General features: G+C 47.3%; 2 protein-coding genes across 2 annotated transcripts; both read right to left on the reverse strand.

Moving 5' to 3' along the window:
- Positions 1 to 14,891: 14,891 nt before the first annotated feature.
- Positions 14,892 to 17,952, reverse strand: acadl (acyl-CoA dehydrogenase long chain). Its single transcript, XM_031852237.1, has 11 exons — positions 17,867 to 17,952; positions 17,075 to 17,251; positions 16,840 to 16,977; positions 16,589 to 16,753; positions 16,431 to 16,497; positions 16,189 to 16,353; positions 15,970 to 16,071; positions 15,722 to 15,835; positions 15,503 to 15,630; positions 15,340 to 15,426; positions 14,892 to 15,260 (listed from the first exon to the last, which is right to left on the reverse strand). Exons 1-11 carry the CDS (start codon positions 17,950 to 17,952, stop codon positions 15,167 to 15,169), a joined length of 1,323 nt encoding a protein of 440 aa, XP_031708097.1. The 3' UTR covers positions 14,892 to 15,166.
- Positions 17,953 to 19,261: 1,309 nt separating this feature from the next.
- On the reverse strand, positions 19,262 to 22,407 carry mylz3 (myosin, light polypeptide 3, skeletal muscle). Its single transcript, XM_031852094.1, has 6 exons — positions 22,349 to 22,407; positions 21,773 to 21,803; positions 20,470 to 20,613; positions 20,071 to 20,241; positions 19,860 to 19,937; positions 19,262 to 19,765 (listed from the first exon to the last, which is right to left on the reverse strand). The coding sequence occupies exons 1-6, from the start codon at positions 22,349 to 22,351 to the stop codon at positions 19,737 to 19,739; spliced, it is 456 nt and encodes a 151-aa protein (XP_031707954.1). The 5' UTR covers positions 22,352 to 22,407; the 3' UTR covers positions 19,262 to 19,736.
- Positions 22,408 to 24,226: the final 1,819 nt, after the last annotated feature.

Consider the following 24,226-nt stretch of genomic DNA (forward strand, 5'->3'; position numbering starts at 1 on the left):
GGTTCATCCACCCCAGAGGGAATTGAGCTCCAAGATGAACCTCTATCCGAGGAATTTCCAGCAGCATATTCCATTCTCCTCTCGGCGCGTCTGTACAAATGTTGCTCAGGCGTGCATGTTATGAATGCGTGCAGCATCTAAACATGACAGCGAGTGCAGCACGAGTGAAAGGAGGGGTGCGGGGGCTTGCCTCGTGCTGAATAATGGCTCTGTCCTGGTGCTCATTTGCAGGCATGGCCGACTGCAGCAGCAGCTCTGAGACAAAGGCAGAGAGGGGTGGGAGGGTCTGAGTGAGAGACCGCAGAGGCCAGACGAGCGGAGCAAAAGTATACAAGTCGGGAGTGCTGACTGCTGAAAGCCTAATTCCCTGCTCATTACACCAACCTCAGAACCACATGAAATTAACTATATCTACAGTCCCGGGGCTCACAATGGTCCCAGTCTTTAGTTGTCCATCGCGCGCAGTACGAGAGCTGTCACAGTTGTGACTAAATACAAAAGAAATATGAGCTAAAGAGACGAACCAAAAAAGGAATGAGTGCAAATGTGGACAACTGAATAAATAAATAAAAACAACGAAACCAAACAAGTGAATTCCTGCGCACACGCATGTGTTATGATTTATGAGGCGAAGGCCTCATTGTTTGCTTTTTTTTAAATTACATTTTCAATACCAGCAGAATATTTGTCATACACTAAAATGGCTGAAATCACCTTTGATGTATCAATAAAGGACCACGTGACGACATTAAGGTTCAGCGTCTTTTCCGCTCGTTGTTGTGGTGCCACTTCACTGTTTTGGTTCCCTCTTTACGGCTCCACTTCGGCACTGATCCCGGCGAAGCCAGTGTTGATACTCCAAACAAGACGAGTATTAAAACAGACTTGTGAACCTATACTTTAAGAGGGAAATAAATGAACTCACTAAAGAAAGCCAGACCGATGTCAAGGGACACTCCCCAACATGATGGCCAAACCACACAGAGACCACTGAGGTTGACGTGACGCCGACTCATAAAAGGACACATCCACGTACGGAGCCCAAAACCATTTACAAAAGAATCAGAGGAAGAGGGGGAATAGAGCGAGCCAGTCCTGCTGCTTCCATCCCACATCACATCCTCCCTCAGTCCCATCATTAGCTTGTCTTGTTCCGGGGGTGTAGAAAGAGCCATCAGTGTAAGACTGTAATCAACCTGTCACCGTCTGGGACTGCATCCAGTTTTAAATAAACAAACAAGAGATGAGTTGGGCTCGGTGCTCATGACAAACCAAGCGGCATGGCGTCGATATTGGGAGTTTTGGGTGAAAGGAAAAAGTGAGGGGAGATAAGAGATAAGGAGGAAGGAGAATGAAGGTTGGGTGGCGCGGGTGGGTGGGTGGGGGGGATGAAAGCCGCAGACGGCCCTGTCAACACCAGCCGCCTTTAGGGAGGCCTTTTGCCAGCCCTGATTACAGAGCGAGGCCTGGACCTGGAGCAGCAGAGCCGGCTAGCATAGCCACTGGCATCTAATCTCTCATCAGCATCCGCTGCCAGAAAAGCAGATGCTAGTCGCGTTAACGTCAGACACAGCGGCAGGCTGAGCTCACCGTCACCGGATTACACATTTTGTTTACCCTGTGTTTGAGCGGGACATATGGACAGTCAAACATCAGACACACACACTGACTATACAGGTGCAAACAGGCCACGCTGCAGTGCCAGGGTCCACTGTGCTTTAGGAATATTTAAAGATGGAACAATGGCGTCATTGTAGGCATTTCTACACCGTTTTGAACATGACTTGAATAAATATTTGATTCTGAGGGACCAAAAAATGTCCATCTGAAGTTATTTCCCCTCCTTTAAACAATATGGTGAGGTAGTTCCACTTCCACAGGTTTGTGAGGTTGAGAACATTTACACAAGTGAAATTTGTTAATTTTCAGTGCATATGCTTATCCCAGGCTTTATTCTCACGGGTCACAATAAAACCTGATGTCTAATCCCAAATTAAAAGGTAGGTCAATCGCATTGCCGTATTGGAAGTGGGGGATGCGGGTTGATGGCTGATTCCCCAGCAGTGAGATTGGGGAACGGCCAACTCACTCTGATCAGGATTAGCTGAATAGATCATCGTGGGTTTGGGGCGTATAATCTGCCTGGACCCCCTTCATCCAGTTTTGAACGGGAGATTTCATGGAAGAGTCTGGAGACAGACGACAAATCCAGAATAAAGATAAGCACAATCTGTGTCTTCTGAAAAACAAACAGGTGCTGAATTGATTCAGCCAGACTTGTCCTCTGAGAAGCATGACTCAAGCTTTTTTTAAAAAAATGCAGCGGCATTAGCACAAGCTGGATTTCACTGAGTGGGCACATTTATTGCAGGTGCTTGAGAAGACAGCGGCGGTGGCTTCGGCGGTTCTGCTTCATCGAACACAAGCGTCATTTAAAGCTGTAATTCCAGCTCTGCTTTTGTGTGCCAGCAGATAATTTGAATGGCTGTGGTTTCTACGAGAGAGCGGAGAGCAGTTGTCATGAATATATGCGGATATGGATTAAAGATTACGGTAAGTGCTTTGGTACAGAAAGGAAAGGAGGCGGAGGAAAGACGAGACAAAGAGGAATGGGGGGAAGATAATCAAAAGGAATGGTCGATGCAGCAGAGGCCAAGATATCCTTAAACTTGCATTCTTTCTAATAGCCAGCAGGGGGCGACTCCTCCGGTTGTATAGAAGTCTATGAGAAAATGACTCTACTTCTCTCTTGATTTATTCCCTTCAGCAAACATTGGGAACATGAGTTTATGGTCTCAATCTTGAACAATAAAACAAAAATAAAGATCTACTGAAAAAGTTCAAGCAGTTTTGCGTCTTGAAACCAAAAGAAAAAATGAACAGAAGTACTCTAATGACGTGCTTTTCCCCCTTCTAACCACTACAGTATGTACATAGCTGTAAGCCTTACAGTCAGAGCCACGTTAATACTCTCACCCAGACGTGGACCTCGTAATCGCCGTCACTGGCAGACGCACGTTAATGACCGAGGGATCGGATCGCCGCTACACAGCCGCATGCAGGATCACAAGAGCAATCTCTCTTTCCAGCACAATGTCGGTTTCCCGCAACAACTGCTCCGTTTGGCTTGAAACGGTAGAAAACACGGTGACATCTGCTTGTTTAGCTGTTTGCTTTAAACAAATAGTAATTAGATTTAAGACCGAGGGAAATCGAATCACCCAAATCCGTGGCTTTCTGTTTAAAGGTTAGCAGATACTCGTGCGTCTCAGGCTCAGTCCGCCAAGTCAATCGCATACCGTTCATGTCATTTCATCATATTTATGATTATTAGATGAACTAATTTTCTTGAGACCAATTTGATCGTCAAAAAGCTCCTTTGTTCTGCATTTCATTTTTATTCCCACTCATTTGAATTTACTCAATAACAAACATGTTTTCATAAAGACGAAGCTGTCAAACTCTTTCGCTGCTGATCAGAAGCTGTTGTCACGACTCGGGTGTCAGAGGTCAAAGGTCAGTCTGTTCAGAGCAGCTAGACAAGACACAGACGCTGATCCTCTCCATCCCCTGAGAATCCCTCCGCATATAGACACCACAGCAGGACTCACTCAAACTAAAGCTTCAAGGCCATGTCGGTCTGTTGCTGGTTCAATCCCTTTAGTTCAGCACTAAACTCAGCCTTTATTAGCACGGTCAACCACGTCACTGCATCAGAAATGTCTTTGTATAAAGATTACTCTCAATGAGGGAGTGATAAAGCCACAGTTGAGTATTTATTTACAGTAGCACTAGAGTCACACGCCAGATAAAATCAACTCCATTCATGTTTTGGGGAAAAAGCAACTATTATATTGAGATCATTACCCCGACAACACAGCCACTCGACACTATTCAGAGAGTGCCGACTGTACCGAGGCTGGTGAAAAGCACTTCCTAAAGTGCATTAAAACCTGGAAGTGGTTTGTGAAAGTGCAGCTTTTCCTCGTCTGCAACCGCCAAGAACCAAATAGCGGGGCTGCTCATTTGCCAAGAGAGAGCCTCACGCCATCTCAATGACCAGCTTGCAATCACAAAGCACAACCAATAACATATGCACGCACACACACACACACGGGGAATGTCCAATAGCCTTCCTCGTGCAGCAGCCGGACCGCCACTGGATAAATATGAACTATGATGGGCGGAAACTGGTTCTTCCTTTCTACCACCCAGCAGGATGGCCTCTCTGGGTTCATGTCGTCTCTCACATTTCTATGCATGCATAGAATGTGGAGGCGTACACACACACACACACACACACACACAGCCTCCCATGCTGACAGACTAAAGATGGCCTGTGTGTCATTCCCCTCTGATAAAAGCAGAACACAGGGAATTCCTCAAATGTGAAATATGCCCCAAACAGGCCCTTATAAAACAGAGACGTCATTTTGAGGAGAAAGAAATAGACAGGAAGTGGAGGGACTGTGCGTGCATGTGTGTTCGTGGGGGATTTGAGGGGTGAGAACGCAGAAAACTGTTTTTATGGACTTAAATAAATGTGTGCCCGTCTGAGGGCGTGTGTATCGTGGCACATGTATCAACTCCCTGCCAGGGTGTGTGTGTGTGTGTGTGTGTGTGTGTGTGTGCGTGAACGCTCCAGCACGCGTGTGCCCGGCTTTACACTAACCACAGGGTGTAGCCGTGGGCTTTGAAGTCGTCCAATGCACCCTGGGCTGAACTGAAACACAGGCTACTGTACAAGAAACCCATATGACACCACGGAAAAGTCACAACATGCTTTTTACTCACAGGGAACACAGCCCTCCATAGTCCCCTGGTGAAACTTCAGTGGGTAGAAAAACAGCAGAGAAGTATTTACATTATATATTGGTCATGGAGTCTTTCTTTCTCTCTTCAGCGGATCACTGAGAGGGCAGGTTAACAACAAGGAAAGGTAAACGGCTGTAATTTGTCGGAGGGATGTCCCCGTTTCTAAGCCATTTCCTGTTGATGGGAGTCCTGAGCCTTGGCGTCCAACATGCCATCTGCTCTAAATTAGCACCTACACGGGGAGCACCAGGATCCGGGCACCAGTGGTCAGACGCTGGGGTTTATGGAGTCATGAAGCTCCAGCAGGAGGACAGTTAGAGCTCAGCTGAACAGAAACAGTCCTTGACTGAGGTTTAAAAGTAGGTATAGGAAGAGGAGGAGAACTCCGTCCTTAAGATATTAATACACCCAAAATCCATACAATTCCACTGGCTCACAATTTACAACTCTTGGAAACACAAATACAGATGTCTCTAGACTATTAGCGACTATTCAGTACAGATGTTGGGTTGCTTCCCCAGAGAGACGTGTGAGAAGCAGCCGGAGGACACACGTGTCACTGAGACGGAGTGAAGAGCGGAAGTTTCTGGAAGTCATCAGAGACGGGCAGGGAGGAGGAGGAGGAGGAGGGAGGCAGCTGCACAGGGCTTGAGTGCAGCTCGCATGCACACGCGGCCACACACACACACACACACACCAAGCGATATCCAATAGATACAGGCAAAAAAACAAGACGTCAGCAAAGACCCAGATCCGCACGCAGCTCTATCCTGGCAAGTGTAAACACCAATAAATGACAAAACAAACACAGACAAACACATTCCCCGAGTTGGAGTCAACAGCTGTCAAGACTTATGGGACAACTCTGTCATTCAGGCAAGGCATGGGAAACCGCCCCGTCAGAAAAGCATCCAAAACAAGCAAGCCGGCACTTTTTTCCCCCCCCATCTTCCAAAAAAAGAATGAGTCATGGCAGCAGGCTCGGGAATAGAGACGATGTTGATTTTTGGCCGTTCTGAATGGGGAAAACTGCAGTCGCTACCCTCGTGAGAAATGAATAACAATGTGTTATGTTTTGACATCTTATTTTTACATGGAAAACACATTTTCGGCTGCTCCTAAAGGACCATGCGAGTAGTTTTGCATGCTTTAGTTCGTTAACTACTTCATATCTGCACATCTAAAGCTGTGCATTTTGAAGTTCAGGAGACAAAACTCGCAAAAACACCGTGATGCTTCCTTTAAAAAGGAATCACGGCGAAGCAGGCGAGGAATAAAAGGCATCAAGCGCCACAGAGACCGTTCCAGCTGACAGTTGAGTGGTAATGAAGCAGACGTACAGAAGTATTCAATCAACTCAAACAGCCTTTTAAAATGCGTTTGAATAGCAAAAACAGTGTGCAAAACCCTCCGCGTCTTTCCTCCGTCGGCAGGAAGCATGTCGGCAGCGCTTTCACCCTTAGGTGCTGTAAGTGCAGGCTATTAGTGTAAGTGATACAGCAAGATTGTGGTTGGAGTAAGGGGGGGGAGGCAATAATAAAAGCAGGCTCTTAAGGCAGATGAGAGAGGCTGGGTGAGGGGTGGTGGTGGTCTGGTTGCCTGGGAATCTCTGGCCAGTTTCCATTAACAAAAGAGGAAGGAGTGAAGAATGAAGCCGGAGTTATTAAAGAGGGAGAATGTGCTGACACGGGGTTCGGTGTGATGAAGCGATAATGACTTCGTGCACTTGAGGGACTCGAGGGTGAGGTCGTCCTTCATTAACTCGCTGGACATTTAGCCTACATGCTTTGGAGCCGACTGCAGCTCAGGAGATGTCTCTCTGATTATTTCTGTGGCCTGTCATTATGTCCCGTGATACAAAATGAAAGCCCAGCACGGGCGTATTTGTCCGGATCCCTGTCGAAAGCCAAATGTGTTGCTTCAAGCCTGACATTAAATCACCACTGAAACTGCTTATTTCTTCTTCAGTGTTATAGAAATACTCAAAAAATGGGGCTCGAAACAGTTCAATCCAGTCAACATTTGACAAGTTGGTGTCAGGAAGACATTTCAGCACCAGCATCCAGGACTCTGCCCCCCTGCTCTGCAATGGAGGCAGGGGTTCACACACTAAACAGAGCCACATGCGGACGCAGTAGACAGAGTGATGCAGAGCTTTTGTGTTTTCATTACTCAGATGTGGATGCAGATAAAAGCGGCTCGGATCTGAAGCTCCGTCCCTTTAGTGGGGTTAGATCGCAACTGGTTCACATAGTCTGTAGTTGGGGAACGCCGCCCGGGCGCAGGAAATAGCTGGGCTTTGAGAACGTATACGAGCTGCTGCAGATAAAACGCATTCCGTGTCTCCTTGTTTGAAAAAGCGCGCCGAGCTGCGCCGAATAAGTGGTGAGAATGTGGGAGATAAAGGCTGGAAGGGAGCGGAGGCTTTACCTTCCTGTTTGCAGCAGCTCTCTGTTGAGGCTGCATCTGTGGTGCGTGAACTTTTGGCGACATTTGTCACAGCCATCTTCAGGGCAGTATGTTTCATTACACGGTTATTACACTTTCTTCATTATTGAAGTCGGCGATCCATCTTATTACATTTTCTTGGACTCTGCTGTGCATTGCACTCCAGGAGAAAGAACGTTTTTAAAGTGCTAGTGTAAATCTTTCTCAGATTTGTATTGTAGTTTATTGAAAATGACATTTGCTACATCCCCATGATGAATAGAAAAACAGCCTTGACTTAAGCTTCCCGACAATGCATTTTTGTATTTAATCCAATGGGCTGACTGTATCCGCCTGAAGGGGTCAGTGTGCTTCTTGGAGCCACAAACAGCATCTGAACTACATCACACAATCGACTTCATCCACGAGAGAGGTCCTGTTACATGATACAGGAAATAATTGCTTTCGAAAAAACAGGCCACGAGCATGAAGAGGAACTTCCCGCAGTGACTGCCAAAATATACTCTGTTATGTCATCCCGATCCCCCCCCACACACACACCAGTTGACGTGCAACCAGAAGAACAAGCCTGAGAAGCGTTCCCACTCTTTTGAGCGAAACTCCAACAACTGTTGACGCTGTCGTATAAATCCCGTCTGCTTCACTTGATCAGCTAGAAGGGGAGGCGCTTCTGAACAGCCGGCAGTGGTTGACTTCTCAGCCCCGGAAGCCTCCTTGACCAATCGGCGAGCGGGGTCATGCAGAGGAACAGGTCTATTATTCTAAGGTCCATTGCCCCTGAATAAAGGGAGTAACTTCTTTAGAGTCTTGCTCAGCCTTCTGTATGGGTGACCTTTGCTGGGTGAGGGTGAGAACAGGGCTAAAGGGAGAGGGGGGTGCAGTGTGCCTTGATTAGGGTGTAAAGGTGGCGACCAGCCTGGTAAGCCCTCGGGGCACAAGGAGGCTCAGGGATTTTCCTCCCTACCCCGTAGAGACCGTGGACAGGGAGGCATCACGTGCAGCATCACCCCCCCTCCCCCACCGAGGTGGAAAGCAGATGGCAGCGGATTAGCGTCTGAATGTGGACATGCAGAACCACGGGGGGGTCTCCTTGTCCTCCTGCTTCCCAACAGGGGACAGGTGAGCTGAGGGAAAAAAGAAGGCTCGGGGGGGTGGGGGGGGGGCAAAATCAATAATTGGTGGCCCACGGAGCGCACACAAAAGAGCTGGCAGAAGCTGGTGGCTTTTAAACGGCGGTGATTTTGCAGGTGAAACGGCTAATCACGGACCCCAAACATGCTCCGGGACAACCTAACACAACACAGAAACATGCCTGCACAGACAGTTAGCAGGAGACAGCAATCAGGCCGGAGCAGAGATAACATCAGGACACATAATGTTTGGACTCACAGGCTACACAGTCAGAAGAAAAAGATGCTGGTATCAACAGTGAGCCGCAGCCCAGACGTCTGCACCAGGCCGTTAAGGTGCAGAGGTAAAACACAGCGGACAGGTTTGCAGTTCCTAAGAGACCGAGATGCTGAACAGGTTTTACTGTACGATCCATAAAACCTTTACAAATAACACGGAATATACAAGTATATATAAACGGAAACCGGGGAAACAGTTGGTGTGTGATATAGATGCCAGGATATATGGCATGAATAAAATAATAAAGAAAATGCATAAAATGCTAAATGAGAGTAAAACGGTTCAACTATAGCTAGCCAGTTCTGTACGTATCTATAGATGGAGGGAAACCTTGGCCTGTGAGCTCAAGTTCTCCAGTTTATCCCCAGTTCATCACCAGCTATTGTCGGCATTAACAAGAGAGACTCGCCTTCCCCAGAGGCCATTCACAAGCATCTGTTGATGCTCCGGAGTGAAGCCGACGTCTCCCTTTTCTACCAGGATTTACGCTCTGTGATTTAATGAGGTGACCTGAGGCGGTGAAGTCTCCCACCCTGCCTCCACTGAACAGCGCCCTGGGGACGCATATGCCCCGACGCGCATGCGCGCCACCGACACAACACGATCGGTCCCTTGGACGCCGCAAGAGGAGATTCAACACGTTCAGTTCGTTCTCTGACCCTCGGCGGTACGGCCGAAATGGAGAGACCCAATCAGGGGATTCACAGGTGGAAAGGAAAGGAAAGGAAAGGGAAGGAAAGGAAAGGAAAGGAAAGGGAAAAACAAGGAAACAACAAGGGAACAGGATGGGGAATGCTGTTTTCCAGGCCCCCTGTCTGTATCCTCTTACTACGGAGTGAGCTGGAGCCACACAGAGGGTCTCTACACACTGGTACTCAAAAGGTTCATTCCTTTGAGGGTGCTGGTTTCCATGGCAGGGGTTGCCGTGGTGAGGGGGGCCCTTGATGGCCCCAAATCGGGGGCAGGAGGCACAGTCGACACTTGAAAACAACACAGACGGTCCAGACAGGGAGATACTTGCGAATGAGAAGCCCACCGCAGAGCAGTATTTCTCTGTGTTTGAAAGACAAAGAATGCAAATGATCGAGCAATTGATTGATTATTCAAACATGTCTTGTCTCTGCAAGGTTTATTGGTGGATTTGCCCTGAATTACATCCTTCATCTCTCTTCGTCTTCATCTGTCTGTTACATATCGAAGAGAGGATGTTAGATCTGCGGGTAAGTCCCTCTTCAGACATTTGCAGAGGCGGTCACAGTAAAAACCCCTTCCTGGAAGCGGGCCAGGAGGTCCACCACACACACTCAGCTGCTGTGTTCCTGCAGTCCAGTTAGAAACAGACTTACAGGAACGTGATGTACCATCGGCGTCCATCTGTTTCTACGCTTCACACTGGCTCCACAGAGCCGCTGTGTGTGGAGCGCCCATGAATCGGGGGGGGGGGGGGGTTTCCATTCATCCACAATACGACCCTGACAAGCAGACGCACACAGGAACAGAGATGGACACACTGACACAGTAAAAGACGTGTTCTGGTTTCATTTAGAAAGCTCCAGGCCTTGAATCCTCCGAGACTTATTTCCATGACATTAGATTCCTAAATGGATCAAGTGAGATGCAATGGAGAAGAAAAATGTTCATGAAAGCATAAAGAAACCTGAGTGTGTATGTTCTAACAGTACACGGGCGTCCAACAATGAGGCTCTTTGATTCCCACAGCACACTGCGCCCCATGTTTTCAGGCCTACATCCGCTGCCAGTCCGCTGTTTGCAAAAAGTCCGGGAGAACACAATCGAGCCGTTTAGCTTGAACATCTGGAAATGATCACACGGCTCGGCGCTACATAGCTTAGCCGCCACGCTAGGCTAAGTGGAGGTCCCCGGCCCATGCAGGAACTCGCTGGGGCTCATTAATGGTTTCGTCCAGGTCCGAAAAAACCACACCGAATGCAACTGCTGTGCGTACTGCTGCTTCTAGTACATCATTTAGCTCTGCTATTACATCCGTTTTTTAAATAGTTCTGTCTTCCATGGACTATTGACAAATAGATCTTTAACAGCCGAAAAATCTGCCAAAGACACATTATTGTCCGTCAAATTGGCACTTCCTTTACACCTTCAACTGGAAGGCCAACCAAATCCCGCCAAGTCCCGGTGCGTTGCATTAAAACAGATGCAGGGCCCAGCTGGCTGCACATAAAGGCAGACACAGCCATAATATTATCCAGAACATGTCAACAGCCCAGCTGCCTGCATTCTCGTGTCCCAATCAAGGGGCGCGAAACCGCAGACATTAAGTCAAAGCTGCACGAAGTCATAGCGTCGCCAAGACGGAGATGCATTAAGCTTCATGCAACAGCTCCGTGTGAATGTCCAGCACATTTTCCTTTCTTGGAATGTGCTTTTGGGCACTTGTGCACACAAACTAAATCGAAATAAAGAGAAGGATTGTAGAGGAGGGAGATTTGAGGCACATGGCTCAACATGGCGTGGATGGTGCCGTACTCGAGCCAAGTCCACCTGTGTGGTAGGCGGCGTTTGTGTTCTCCGTCTCTCAGAAATAAACTTCTTTCCTACGCGAACCCGGGCCATTATCGTGCTGACCTCATGGATTAGCTAACAGGGTTACGCCACAGCGGCGCGGAGAATATCACAGATGCCAATATGCGAGGAGTTTGCTGGGAATGCCCCTGAATGAGTGTCCTCTCTGTCGAGGGGCATCGCCCGTGAAGAATGAAATGCGACGCCGGCTGTCAGGGTCGCTTTGGGAGACTGGGTGCTAGTCAGCCGTAGATGGAGAGAGTTACAAGGGGCGGTTTAGAGAGACCGTCCTGTATGTTGAGGAGGTCACGGGATGGATCCGAGCAACAGATAAACAGGTTTTATCCAACTCAATAAACCTCAGCACCTGCGTCCTCCACAATAACTTCAAGAACCCCAATAAAGACACGCAGATCTGCATTTTAACAGCTGTTTCAACAACATCTGGACTGCAGATTGACTGTGCCGCTAGCCAACAGCTTTCTCTGCTGGCGAGTACATGTCAGACTGTCCTCTGTTGTTACAGCATAACGGTTCGCCCCAATGTCCCTTTAAGAGACATATTTTCTTTTACAAAGAGCCCTTGAGCAAGACATGGACATCTGGCCTGTTGGTGCACACATGATGGCAGCACACCACCTCAAACTTTCAGTTATTCAGTTCCCATTTATCGACGGTTTTGTTCCTCTACGCCCCACAAAAAGCACTCCAGCGTGCCAAGAAGCAGCGGTGCATGTGTGGGTGTGTGTGTTGGTGTGGGTCTGCTCCACATGCAGGTCAGAGGGCCGTTTGGTGCCTTATGACGTATGTGAATTAGATTAGGTCTCCTCTCACGGTCAAGACTTAATCGTGTGCTAAAAGCACAGTTTTGCCAGCTCCAATTAGTGCAGAAGGCCTGGGACGGGAGGAGCAGCCGGGGACATTGGGGGTCCTCAAACACCTGTGACACGGATCTTTACTCCAAAAATTGTTCCAGTACTATTACTCCCCAGGAGGAAGGACGCAGCAGCCAATACGGCGCGTCTTAATTTCAGTGGTTCTGTGGTTTCAGGATTTTGACGGCGCGCCTAACCAGAATTGACGTTGGGAAATATAACGTTCCTTGCGTGGTGCAAAGAGGCGGATAGGGTTTCCTATAGTGGTGGGAAAAGCAAGAAGTGGCTAACACACACACATTATTCACATGAACACAGAAGGAGTACAGAGATCTGAGGTTTAAATAAGTCGTGTTTTCATAGCTTATGCGGGTAAACACATGGACACAACCTGTTGTTTCCTGATTAAGGTCATTTCAATTACTCCATCGGTGATTAGACTCAGCACCAATCTGGCCTGATAGAGAGGTTTGTCCTGACAGGGGGAAGTGGGTGAAACCTGACACACACACACACACACACACACACACACACACACACACACATCTCGACTATAACAAACTTTGGCGACCTCCATTTGGACCGAGCCAAGAAACACATAAGCTACGTTGAAATGGGCGAGGAGTTAATGTTCCCAGTTCATGCCTTGACTGAATTATAAGTGAACGTGTGTGTGGTTGTGTGTATATCTTTCTGTCCACTCTTTGCATTGTATGAGATGTTAACTGACACTACACCTCCAAAGTTTGCCTTAAATCAATAATCAATACAAGCAACCATCACACTGAAAAGAGAAAAACCACCTCCTGCACATTTATTGCACGCTGTTATCAAATGAAATCACATCAATCAAGCAAACAGGGTGCATCACGCTTCCATTTGACAGCATGTCAAGTTCCTGAACCTCAAACCTATACCTGTTCTCAGGAGGAATCTACCAGCACTGCAACGCTCGGCCCCAACATGAACCAACATCATTATGTATCTTCCATGTACCTGGGGGTCTTACGAGACCACAATAGGAATGTGCAAGTACAAAAACCGGCGTGCCATCTCATGCGAGCGTTAATTCCTTTTCATCAAAGGAATGCTCTCACACCCAGACGTGGGGAATCTACGGCCCCCTGCTTCTCCTTCAGCTTGAGGCCGGTTTGGAACAGATCCAATGCGTAATGGAGGTCTGGATATTTCTAGATCACTATCTTTGGCTGAATATGATATAAAAGACATTACAACCCATCAGGGTCCATTACGGCCTGCACACGGGAGGAATCAGGGGACCGGTCACCAAGTGGCTCTCTGCTGTCATAACAGAATTATTGCAATTAATGTAACTTAACTCAAATAAATACCACGAAAGATATTACAATGCATGTGTTATATATGCATTATATACATCCAATGCAAGCCATGCTGCCTTTTGCTGATGCAAGCTGGTAATGACCGCAAATGGGGCAACTGGCTGTGGCAGACAAGCGGGGCTACTCCCTCATCCACAGGCCGTGGCAGTGGGCAAGGGTGAGCCAAAGAGATGGCTATAATGTTAACATGATCTACACCTCCACACGTTAAATCAAATGCATTCTCCGCTCTCCTGTACTGCAGGGAGGAACTGGGAGGGGGGGGGGGACTGCGTTGGTTTCAGCACCTTACAGGCGTGGACCAGAACAAAAGGCGCAGGCTGCTGCTGCTGCAGCGGCGAGAGGCGCACCAGGATTCAGCAAGAGAGCGACAAAACAAAATAAATAAATACAAAAACCCGCAAATAAAACACAATTGAACACATTTCATCTTCACGTGCACTGGAAAGCGACGCGTTAAGTTACATCGCATCCTTTCACATCTCCGAATTCATACATAACTGTACATCTGACCGTGACGCGCGCACACACCAGCTGAGGATTAGCAGACATCAGAGCCAACGTTAATAACCACTAGGGCTTTTCTTTGCAAACTTTCATTTTACAGCTGCCGGTGTTGCATTAAATAACAGCTGGAACCTATAAATGCTGAGCAAACACAAAGCCTCGTTCGCCGGTAAATGATAAACAAAGCGCGTCGGCTCTTACCTGGAGGTTCGGGCTGCTGAGCGGCACTGAACACTGAGGGACAATGAGAGCGGTAAGGGGCCCTCTGGTCCCTCCCACCGCACGTTAAGCTACCGTAAATGCAGCAGGGAAGGCGCAATGGGATTGTGCAAGGGGCAACATGCGTGAACGGGAAAATCCCCTCCTTGATATTATATTTTTAAAAAAAACATGTGCAACATCTTTTGGAAGTGAAAATATGCGACATAATGCTCGCGCGCAGAGTTGGCCACAGACGCACACCGGCACAAAGCCGGAATGACCACCCAGCAGGGTGCAAAGTGAGTGAAATGTCGAGTCATTGTTAGAAAGGGTTGTTTTTTTTTTATTCTGGGCTGCTTTGCTGAGGAGGGAAGTGCTGCCCGCAGTGGAAGACGAGCGCAGAGCTGGAAGCACAGGGGTGTGGCTGTTGCTAAGGAAACATGAAAAAGGAGGAGAGGGGGGGAAGGGGAGACGATGGGAGGAAGATACATCACTGCGCATGTAGCGGCACTTCTGTCTTTTACAGGCGCATACAGCAAACCCACGAGGACGCAAACGCATGGTGATACAATGTATAGTCACGGTGCATCCACTCAAAGATGCCGGCATTGCATCTATAAAACGAGGAGAGATGCTCGAGGTCGCATTCAACAGTCTGCTTGTCGTCCGTGCATTTGCTGCCACCTACTGGTGGAAAGAAGACAATGCACAGGGGACGCTGTTGCTGATTGACACGTTTTTTATTCAATTCAGTGATATTTACAACATTTCATCCCTGAGCCCTTCCATCACATGTTTTTAAGATGATTAAATAACAAGAATGAATTTGGCGTGTTTCTCAGACGCTCTAAATGGTGTGCTGAAACAATGCATTGCTAACAAAATGACTTACAATTATTAATAAATAGGGAAGGCAGTGTTATTTCTTCTGATAAAAGCTATATAGACTTGGTTCGAGCATGATTAAACACTCTTCCATGACTTCTCACAACCGCACATCAATCTTTCTCACTTCCGGCTAACGATGGAGCGGCCGATGAGCTCTTTCATGATCTCATTGGTGCCTCCATAGATGGGCTGAACACGGGAATCCACAAACGCCCTGCAAGAGACAGACTTCAGCAACTTGTGGATGGACTGGAACGCAAACAATGTGGGTGATCAGGTCACGTGACACTTACTTGGCGATGGGGTATTCCCACATGTAGCCCCAGCCTCCATGGAGCTGCAGGCACTGAGTGGCCACCTTGTTCTGGAGGTCAGAAGCCCTGGAGAGAAGCCCAGACGAACATTAGCAAATGGCATCAACATGGCCTGGTTAATGCAACAAAAACACATCCTCACCAGAACTTGGCCATGGAAGCCGTGGCCGTATCCAGGCGTTTCTCAGCGTGGAGCTGGATGCAGTTGTCTACGAAGGCTCGGCCCACACAGATCTCCGTCTTCAGCTCGGCCAGCTTGTGTTGCACGGTCTGAGGGAGCAAAATTAGACGCGGTGATAGTTATTCTCAGAAAGGAACAATCAGATTCTAAAGCAAGCACACAATCGTTTGTTATACAGACCTGTAGATGTGCGATGGTCTTGCCGAAAGCCTTCCTCTGCATCACGTAGTTCCTGGTTTCCTCAAACATGAACTCGCAGCTCGCTATGGCGATGCCAGCAATCGCCAGACGCTCCTTTCGCCACAAAACGAGAAGGGGATTTACAGACCAGACTAACCGAACCCGAAACAATCGATAGGCAACTCAAAGGACAAATATCATTGGAGTGCTTTGACACTGAGAAAATCCTAAAAACGTGTTCTTTTCACCTGAGGCAGTTCGTTCATCAGGTAGTAGAAGCCGTTGTTGGGCTCCCCCAGGATGGCGTCGGCTGGAAGCCGCACATCCTCAAAGAACAGTTCAGCCGTGTCCTGCGAAAGACGGAGGAGAAAAAAAAAACAGTGAGGCGACAGAATCGGCGTGTCCTGACATTTAGCTTTTTTACACGGAGAGGTAGAAGAACGACGGAAGCCACCGAGCTCCGGTACCTGGGCCTTCAGACCGATCTTCTCCAACTTGCGCCCCTTCTGGAAGCCCTTCACGCCGTCCTCCACCAGGAACAGACTGATGCCGTGTGCCGGCGACTTCGCCTCGCGGCCCGTCACGGCCACGACCACCACCAGGTCGGCCATCCACCCGTTTGAGATGAACACCTGGAGGGGGTGAGACGGAACGGAGCTCAAGGCGGTGCCGAGATGCGGTCAAATGACTCCTTTTTGTGACTCGTTACCTTGTTGCCGTTGAGGATCCAGTCGCTGCCGTCCCGCTTGGCGTGCGTCCTCACACCTTGGAGGTCACTGAAAAGATAAAAGATGCAGAGTCATCAAAGCTACGCGACATCGGTGCTTTGCACGCCGACGTTTGGGACTTTGGCTTGAATCCGCCAACCTGCCGGCTCCTGGCTCCGTCATGGCAATAGCGCCGATGCATTTCCCAGCAGTCATCTCGGGGATGAAGCGTTCGATCTGCTCCTTGCTGCCGTAGTTGGAGATGTAGGGCATGATGATGTCGGAGTGCAGGGAGAAGCCCGGGCCTGAGCAGTTGGAGTACGATCTGCAGGAGAGAAACAAAATTAAAAAAAATAAAAGTGTTACATTTCAGATATGAATGTTTTTATTTGATTTTTTAGTACAACTCACTGCTCCTCCCACGTGACGGCCACAGAAAACAGGTCTGCTCCGACGCCACCGTGCTCCGCTGGTATCATTACTCCCAGCATGCCTTGCTCTCCAGCCTTCTCCCACACCTCCCTGCTCACCTGACCGGCCTTCTCCCACCTGGATCGAGGAAAAAAAGGGAACTGTGGTGAGGTGTTAAAAGACTACGCTGAAGGAGTTTTAATACATTTGTTGACAGTGACATTCTTCGGCCTACTCCTTGTGGTATGGAATCACTTCCTCTTGATAGAAACGCCGCACGCTTTGTCTGAAGATGTCGTGGTCCTCGTTGAAGATCCGGCGAGTCCCAATGTCCATCAGCGTCGTGGCGCTGGAGGTCTCGGGGCGGGGCGGGGGGCCAGGCTGCCCAGGCTCCTGGGCCTGACTGTAGAGCCTGGGAAGAATGAGAGAAATTCAACCAATCACGCCAGCGAGCCGCTGATTCGGCAACCCAAGCCAAACTAAATTCACTTTGGTAAAGCAGCAAGGGATTATGGGAAGATGCTACGATTAGCATGAGAGTCGGGATCTAAGGATCATTATTTTCTCTATTAGTCATGAAATGTAAAAAAACAACAAAAAAAACAGAACATGATTAAAAAAAGATAGTTATAAAATCATATATAATTTGTAATGTCTTGTTTTGTCCAATTAAAAAGTCCAAACCCTGAAGTTATGCAGGTTATTAGCAGCAAATCCTCACAGCTGGAAACTAAAAATGTTTTCTCAACTTCACTTTTTCTGAATGCAGTTTTACGAAAACGCACTTCACTTCCACCTAATGATATGAATGTATAAATGAAAGCTGCATATAAGGTTACGTATGAAAGAAGTGTGTCAAAGGTCGCTTTGAACTAAATACTTCTACAGATGACTTACCTGCAAGTCGATTAAGATATCGATTAAAGATGAACCAAGTTCGACTATGATACGTGCATGCATTCGTCCGTCTATTTAAGCCATTATTGAAACCTAAAAAGTTATATACTGTATATATGAAATACTTCACCTGGCAGCCACAGACAACACCCGTCCTCTTCCGGAGACATTTCTCAGCCCCAGAAGACAAATGTTGCTCACCTTCTTAGCAAACATCGTCAGAGAAAGCAGAGACAGAAACAGCAGAGAACTAACTGTATCTATAGGCTACGTAAAATCACACTGAAAGACACCGTTTAATGAAGCATTAACCAATATCTGACTGAGCACTACCAACGAAGAAGAAGCCTCACTCTGTTATCCATCACTGACTCCTGGACTACAACAGTTTAACAGTTAACGTATGCTCTGTGTAGAGAAGTAAAACACGTGTGTGTTGTTGTTAAAGTGTGTCGATACTAACTATCATTCGTGTGCAACTTAAAATGTGACTTTGAAGCATGTTTTGTCGTACTCCAGGAGAAAGGTTTTGCCCATGAAAACCGCAGCAGAGTGACACCTCACTGTTTCCTTCGCTGCGAAACCTCTCACGCTGATTGGTCGGAACAACATTGTAGCGGAAATTACAAAATACTCGTAAAATTACAGTTAATAACTAATTTATACAGAAAAGAAAGCGTGCACAATGAGCATCACTCATTGCATATGCATATTAAACATGTGCGTGCTGCGGCCGCTACATCTGTGTCTTTATTTGTTGGTTTCTTCCTTGAATGTACTCCGACAGCATCACTATCATTAGATAAAACGGAATAAATCAAAATAAATATCTTGGTGCAGAAATCATTCAGTATTTTTATCAAATAGCAAAGAGTCGAAAACGAGATGTATAAAAAATAGATATTGAAACAGTATATCAAAAAGAAAACATGTGTTTTGTAATACAAGTCTGCCTGTTTCCTCATTAGACCACAGGGGGGCAGGCTCTCTCGAGGTGTACAGAGACGCTGTCGGTCCCATTGTTGCGTGAGGGACACGTTGCACCTGTGTTTACTCCACAAGACCACAGGTACGTTATAGTCACACTGTGGGAGAACAAGTGTGTTTCCACGGTGATTCCTTGTTCTCTGTGCTTCAGGAGGATGCTAAACAAATATACACAGCAGTAAGTGAGACCAAACCTGCCGAGCTGGCTGGTTTTGTACTTGAACAAATACAGTACATCTCACACACTAAGGAGATGCTCTTCCTTATAACTAACTTCATATCAAGTTAATCAAAGATAGGTTTATTGTCTTAAGAAATGTTTTTATTGTTGTATTCTTGTAGTATATCATTTTAAATGTCTTTTTATGGTTAAATGATGTTGTGTCAAGAAGATGTGACTGATAAATAGTCTGGGCTTTATAATGATATAGGGACAAAGACCATTAACCCCCCCCCCTGGCTCATGGACTATGTTGGCCTATAATAAAGCACATCTACAACTGCATGTTGGCAATGAAAGATCAGGAATCAACCCAGGTGGGATGTACGTTGGAAAGGTTTATTCTGAAATGAACAGAGTGACAATAAATAAAACTTTTCAGGGAGGTGGGAGACGTTTGGCGGCCTGTCCACGACCATTCTCCAGCACCTTTGGCATTGCTGGGAATCAGTGATGGCGTGACTGAATGAGGGTGGCGGTGGGAAGGGAGGGATCTACCCTCACTTGATGAGCGGTCATCCCTTCTCCCCCGTTCCTCACCCCATGCTGGTGAGTGGAGAAGCGCCCCCGGGAAGGAGTAGAGGCCAAGTGATGGTGGTATACGATGGAGAGGTAATGACCCGAGCGAGGAGGGTTTGAGACGAAATGGAAAGAAAAACAAAAATAAACAACAAGATGGGTTTGCTCCGACATCCCTTGTACATAGTCCTTGTCTTTCCTTGGTTGGTCTTTGATGTAGTGTAGATGTCCTGAACACCGTTGGGCTGTCTGTAGGTGACCTACTGTCGGCCTCTTACACAGACAAGATGTGCTTGATGAAAGCTGGAGAGAGACAAACCCATGTTTACAAATCTTGAGCATCATTGATGAAGTTATTATATAAATAGACAAGGCATGCGGGGAAATCAAAGCTCACCCTCGTAGTGCAGACTGCCGTTCTCGTCCTCCTGGCCCACCATGAGGGATTCAATCTCGTGTTCGGTCATCTTCTCTCCTGTGGGGGGCGCATAAAGTATCCATGTCAAGGGACACTTTCTCCATTTCACCCACATGCGTGCTCCCACACTGTGCTCGCTAAGCACACTATATTTGCGTGCTTCTATATTTGGCGACCTTGAGAGACTCACCCAGGGTGGCCAGCACGATGCGCAGCTCGGCGCCCATGATTGTGCCGTTGCCCTCCTTGTCGAAGACGCGCAGGCCCTCAATGTAGTCGTCGTACGTGCCCTTTGGCTGGGCGTCGACCTCCTTCAGCATGGGAAGGAAGGTCTCGAAGTTGACCCTCTTGTTGGCCAAGTCTGTTGAAACAAGGGGGACACCGTAAACCACCACGGACCAATCGTCTGTGTGCTCAGACCGGGGGGGTCACAGAAAGCCCAGCTTGAGCGTGTTCACTAGCTCGGTGGCTCTCTTCTTGGCCTGCTATCATGCTATGTTTCAGCATTTACCTCCATCTCATCTGTCATATCTTTAAGCTTTGCCTGCGATTGCCTACACTCGGCAGGTATTGTCACATGGGGTCTCACCGTCAGCGGTTGGGTTGCCCAGAATCTTGTTGACGGCCAAGTTGGTGGGGTTCTGGCCCAGGGCGCGCATGATGTCGGCCACCTGGTTGAAAGCTACCTGGCTGTCACCGACCCTGTCGAAGAGGCCGAAGGATTCCTTGAAATCTGTCCGGGAGAGTGAGGAGAGAACCTTTGAGTTACCAAAGCACGGACACAAGTCTCACATGTCTCTGAGCTCCTCGTAGCATGGTTAAAAAAACATTTTTCAAGGCTGTTTGGACATTGATGAAGAATAATAATAAAACATTATATCTGATCCATCACTGGATCGTATATTCTTAATTTGAAAGGGTTCTTAGTCAGCTATGGCAGCCGTGTTGGATCAAGGGCTATAGAAGCCACATACTTCCGTCATTGTTCCCAGATAACTGTGGCGACAGCTGTGATCAAGGAAGGTTGGCTATCTGTATGAATCCTACCAGGAAGCCGTAGTCAAAGTGACCTTTTTGACAGATGAATGCTCTGAACAGCAGCGGGAGGAACAGCTGTACCTTGCCCCCCACACTTCTGACCCCTCTCCATTCCTGCCTCCGCTTGCATTTGGGAGGCATTCAGGGAGCAAACTGATACACCCAGCCAGAGTAACCCGGGCCTTATAGAGGCACGGCGAGTTAAACGTGAGAATGCTGACTGTGTTGTAACCAACACCTGGTCTCTAGTGGCCCGCATGCATTCCACTGTAGTATAAATGTACCAGAATGTGCAGAGGCAGCGCTTTCATCCTTTTTTTGGGGTGCAAATTGCCTAGTTTTTAAACTATATCACTTCTATGTAATATAATATAAGCTGTTCCCCCTTCCACCAAACACAGAGTAATGTCTGTAGACACGTCTTTCAGCACTCAACAAAAGAGTTTGGGGATCACAGTTTGGATTCATTTTGTAACGGGACACCGCCAAGGCCGGCACCTTAAACCTTGACTTGGTAATTAACGCCTCTGCTGTGTAAAGGCCACAAGACAAGGCCAGGGCGGCTCAGAATAGACGTATCTCAAATTCTCCTCGACAACTGGACATGTCCGACGCAGACAGTGTCCTACAGCGGTCTGCTGTAGGACACTTACTCCATCACTACTTCCTCCTTTTAGGAGTTAATTTAGAGGTTTGACTAAGATAGCCTGCAGCTACTTGGGAGTTTGACTGGAAGACAATTTGGGGGACATAATCCGCCATAATCCGCAGAGAGTGGAATTCTCACAACCTATTTCCAGCATGCCAAGTTATTTGTAAGGGAGTGAGATGAATCTCCCCATTTCTTCACTTACCCTCGATCTGTTCCGGTGAGAACTCTGCTGCCTGTTACGTGGAAATACACAAAAAGGCACATTTACGAATACATACACACACACACACACACACACACACACACGCACACACACACGCACGCACACAAACACACAGAGAAATGAATAAATACACAGTGATTTATGAGTTTAGAAGTTGCACAGACAAAATCCAGTTCATGTAAGATTTCCTAACAACGCTAAATGTCAGAATTTATTGCTGTAAACGCTCCAAAATGGCACGAAATACATTTGATGGATGCTTCCTTGCATTTAGGTGTAAGCGTGATAGAAATGTGGATGTATTTCAAGGCAGGTGGTCCTGGGCCAAGAGGAACAAATCTTGAACTTGTATCATAATCTATATTTCACAGCGGTCTCTGATTTCTCCTCCCTGTCACGAGTGATAATCAAGTCCCAATTTTTTGATCTGATTTTTGGAGAGTCAGTATCCAAAGAGTTGTTCCTAGCACAGAAAAAGAAAAAAGTAACTCCATCGCCATCCGCCCCCCCCACCCACCCCCACCCACAAGGTCCGAAACACAATCATGTACACACCATTTTGGAGAGAAGGAGCTGGAGGAGCGGAAAAGAAAGAAGAAGCAAAGCCGAAGTCCCAAGACAGAGTGGTCCCGAGCCATTGTCAAAGCCCCCTCTTATTTATCCCGGGCCCGTGACGTCACCTGTGCCAATAGAGCGGATCGGATGACACGCTGGAACATCTTTAACTTTCTTAGGGCAAACGGAAAGGAGAGCTGCGCGCCCCCGTGCAGTGGGAGTAGGCCTCTAGAAGGGGACAGGGGTATTTTTAGAAGGCCAAATAACCGCGTCAAGACTCCGTGTCTTGTGTCTCAGGATGTTCTTTTCTACGTGTTCAATTCTTTCAAATAAAACTTCTATTTAGTTAAAATGTCAATTTTCTTTTTTTATTTTGGGAGGGAGATGCACAGTTGGACCGTGCCCGTGAAAAAGCAGTAAAGTCAGAAATCCAGCGGCCCACCTCGGAGGGGCTCCTCGCCCCGGAGAGCTCGCTTACAAGGTGGTATTTTTAACCGGCGAGCGTGCTCCTCCTCTTATGGGTAAATAACAATTCTACTGCACGAGCTTTATGGACATTACGCTTCCTTAAAAACTCTGAAATCAGAGGCTCAATGCATCAGATTAGCTCCAACACAGTGTGTAATTAATAGAGACGTCCCAAAGTTAATGCATTTTGCCGTTAAATTGAGCACAATGATGCATTGGAGGGAAATTGAGGTGATAGGTGAAGTTACCCTGAAGTAAAGACTTGATTGCGCTATCGATGGAGGTTAAAAGTCTCAACCAGAGCTCTCCGTGGTGCTGAGGGCAACATTAAAAAGGAATGCTTTATTAATGCAGAAGATGCATAAAACACAAGTTTAGTAGATGCCATTAAACACAAATGATAGGGGCAAAGTTCTGATGGGTTTCATTTGATGCATCGTTGTCATACTTACTCTGATGGGACCAAATAAAAGGTTCCTGCCAGATAGTTGTTGAAAGTGAAGAACTTTCTTTCTTAATTCACTTCGACTTAATCCTAAATCAAGCTCCATCTTTCCTTCGGTTACAAAACCCTAGTTTCTTCCCAAATGTTTGTTCACGAATGGAAATATTGTGCGTTTGAAATGGACATGAAATGTATGCTCAGCTTTGTTGTCATAAATGTGGGGCTTCCTCTTGACATGTTCTCAGAATATTTGATGAAACGGGGCATTTCTTTTTAATCTGTGCACAGATTCATATGCTGAGTTAAACTACACCGAGACGCAGCGCGTCCCACCCCACACAGACCTCTGATGAACACTGTACATTCAGTAGGTTTCTTTTTTCTTTTTTCATTAATAAGCTCATTTAAAACCCGTAAAAATACTAATATTAATAGGCATAGCACAGTAATGAATGGAGGACTGTGCTTGATTTCCAGCAGCTTCTTTTGTTTGTTCAAAAGACAGAGGATTTGGGTGATCCACTAACTGCATTAAGTCCTGCAGCTGAAGAACAGAAGGAACCCATCCAGGCCCCCACGCCCCCTTTGGACAGATGAGCTCTATTTTTACTCACAATTCCTGGCGGAGGTGCTCAGTTTCTGAAAATGAACGCATCTTGAGACGCCCTGGTACTCCCCCCCGCCCCTCCCCTCCGAGACCCCGGCTGGTGTACAGAAGCACGGACATGGGGAGGGGCTTAAAAAGAAAAAGAGCGGCGGCATTGTGTCGTCGCTTGGGTTTCTGGAGGGTTACGTGAGCCTTATTTGGAAAAGAGACTAGCACACAAAGGGAGGGACACCGTGATATGTGGCTTCTTCTGCAAGCTGCATGCCTTAAAGCTGCTGACGGTGAGAGAGAAGTTGTGTTTGTCTCCTTCACCTCTGTGTTATCTCAGGGGTTTAACTCTTTACTTATTGAGTCAGAG

This window comes from Anarrhichthys ocellatus, unplaced genomic scaffold (genome assembly GCF_004355925.1).
Source record: "Anarrhichthys ocellatus isolate YVR2014 unplaced genomic scaffold, GSC_Weel_1.0 scaffold12, whole genome shotgun sequence".
In the NCBI taxonomy this organism is placed as follows: Eukaryota; Metazoa; Chordata; class Actinopteri; order Perciformes; family Anarhichadidae; genus Anarrhichthys; species Anarrhichthys ocellatus.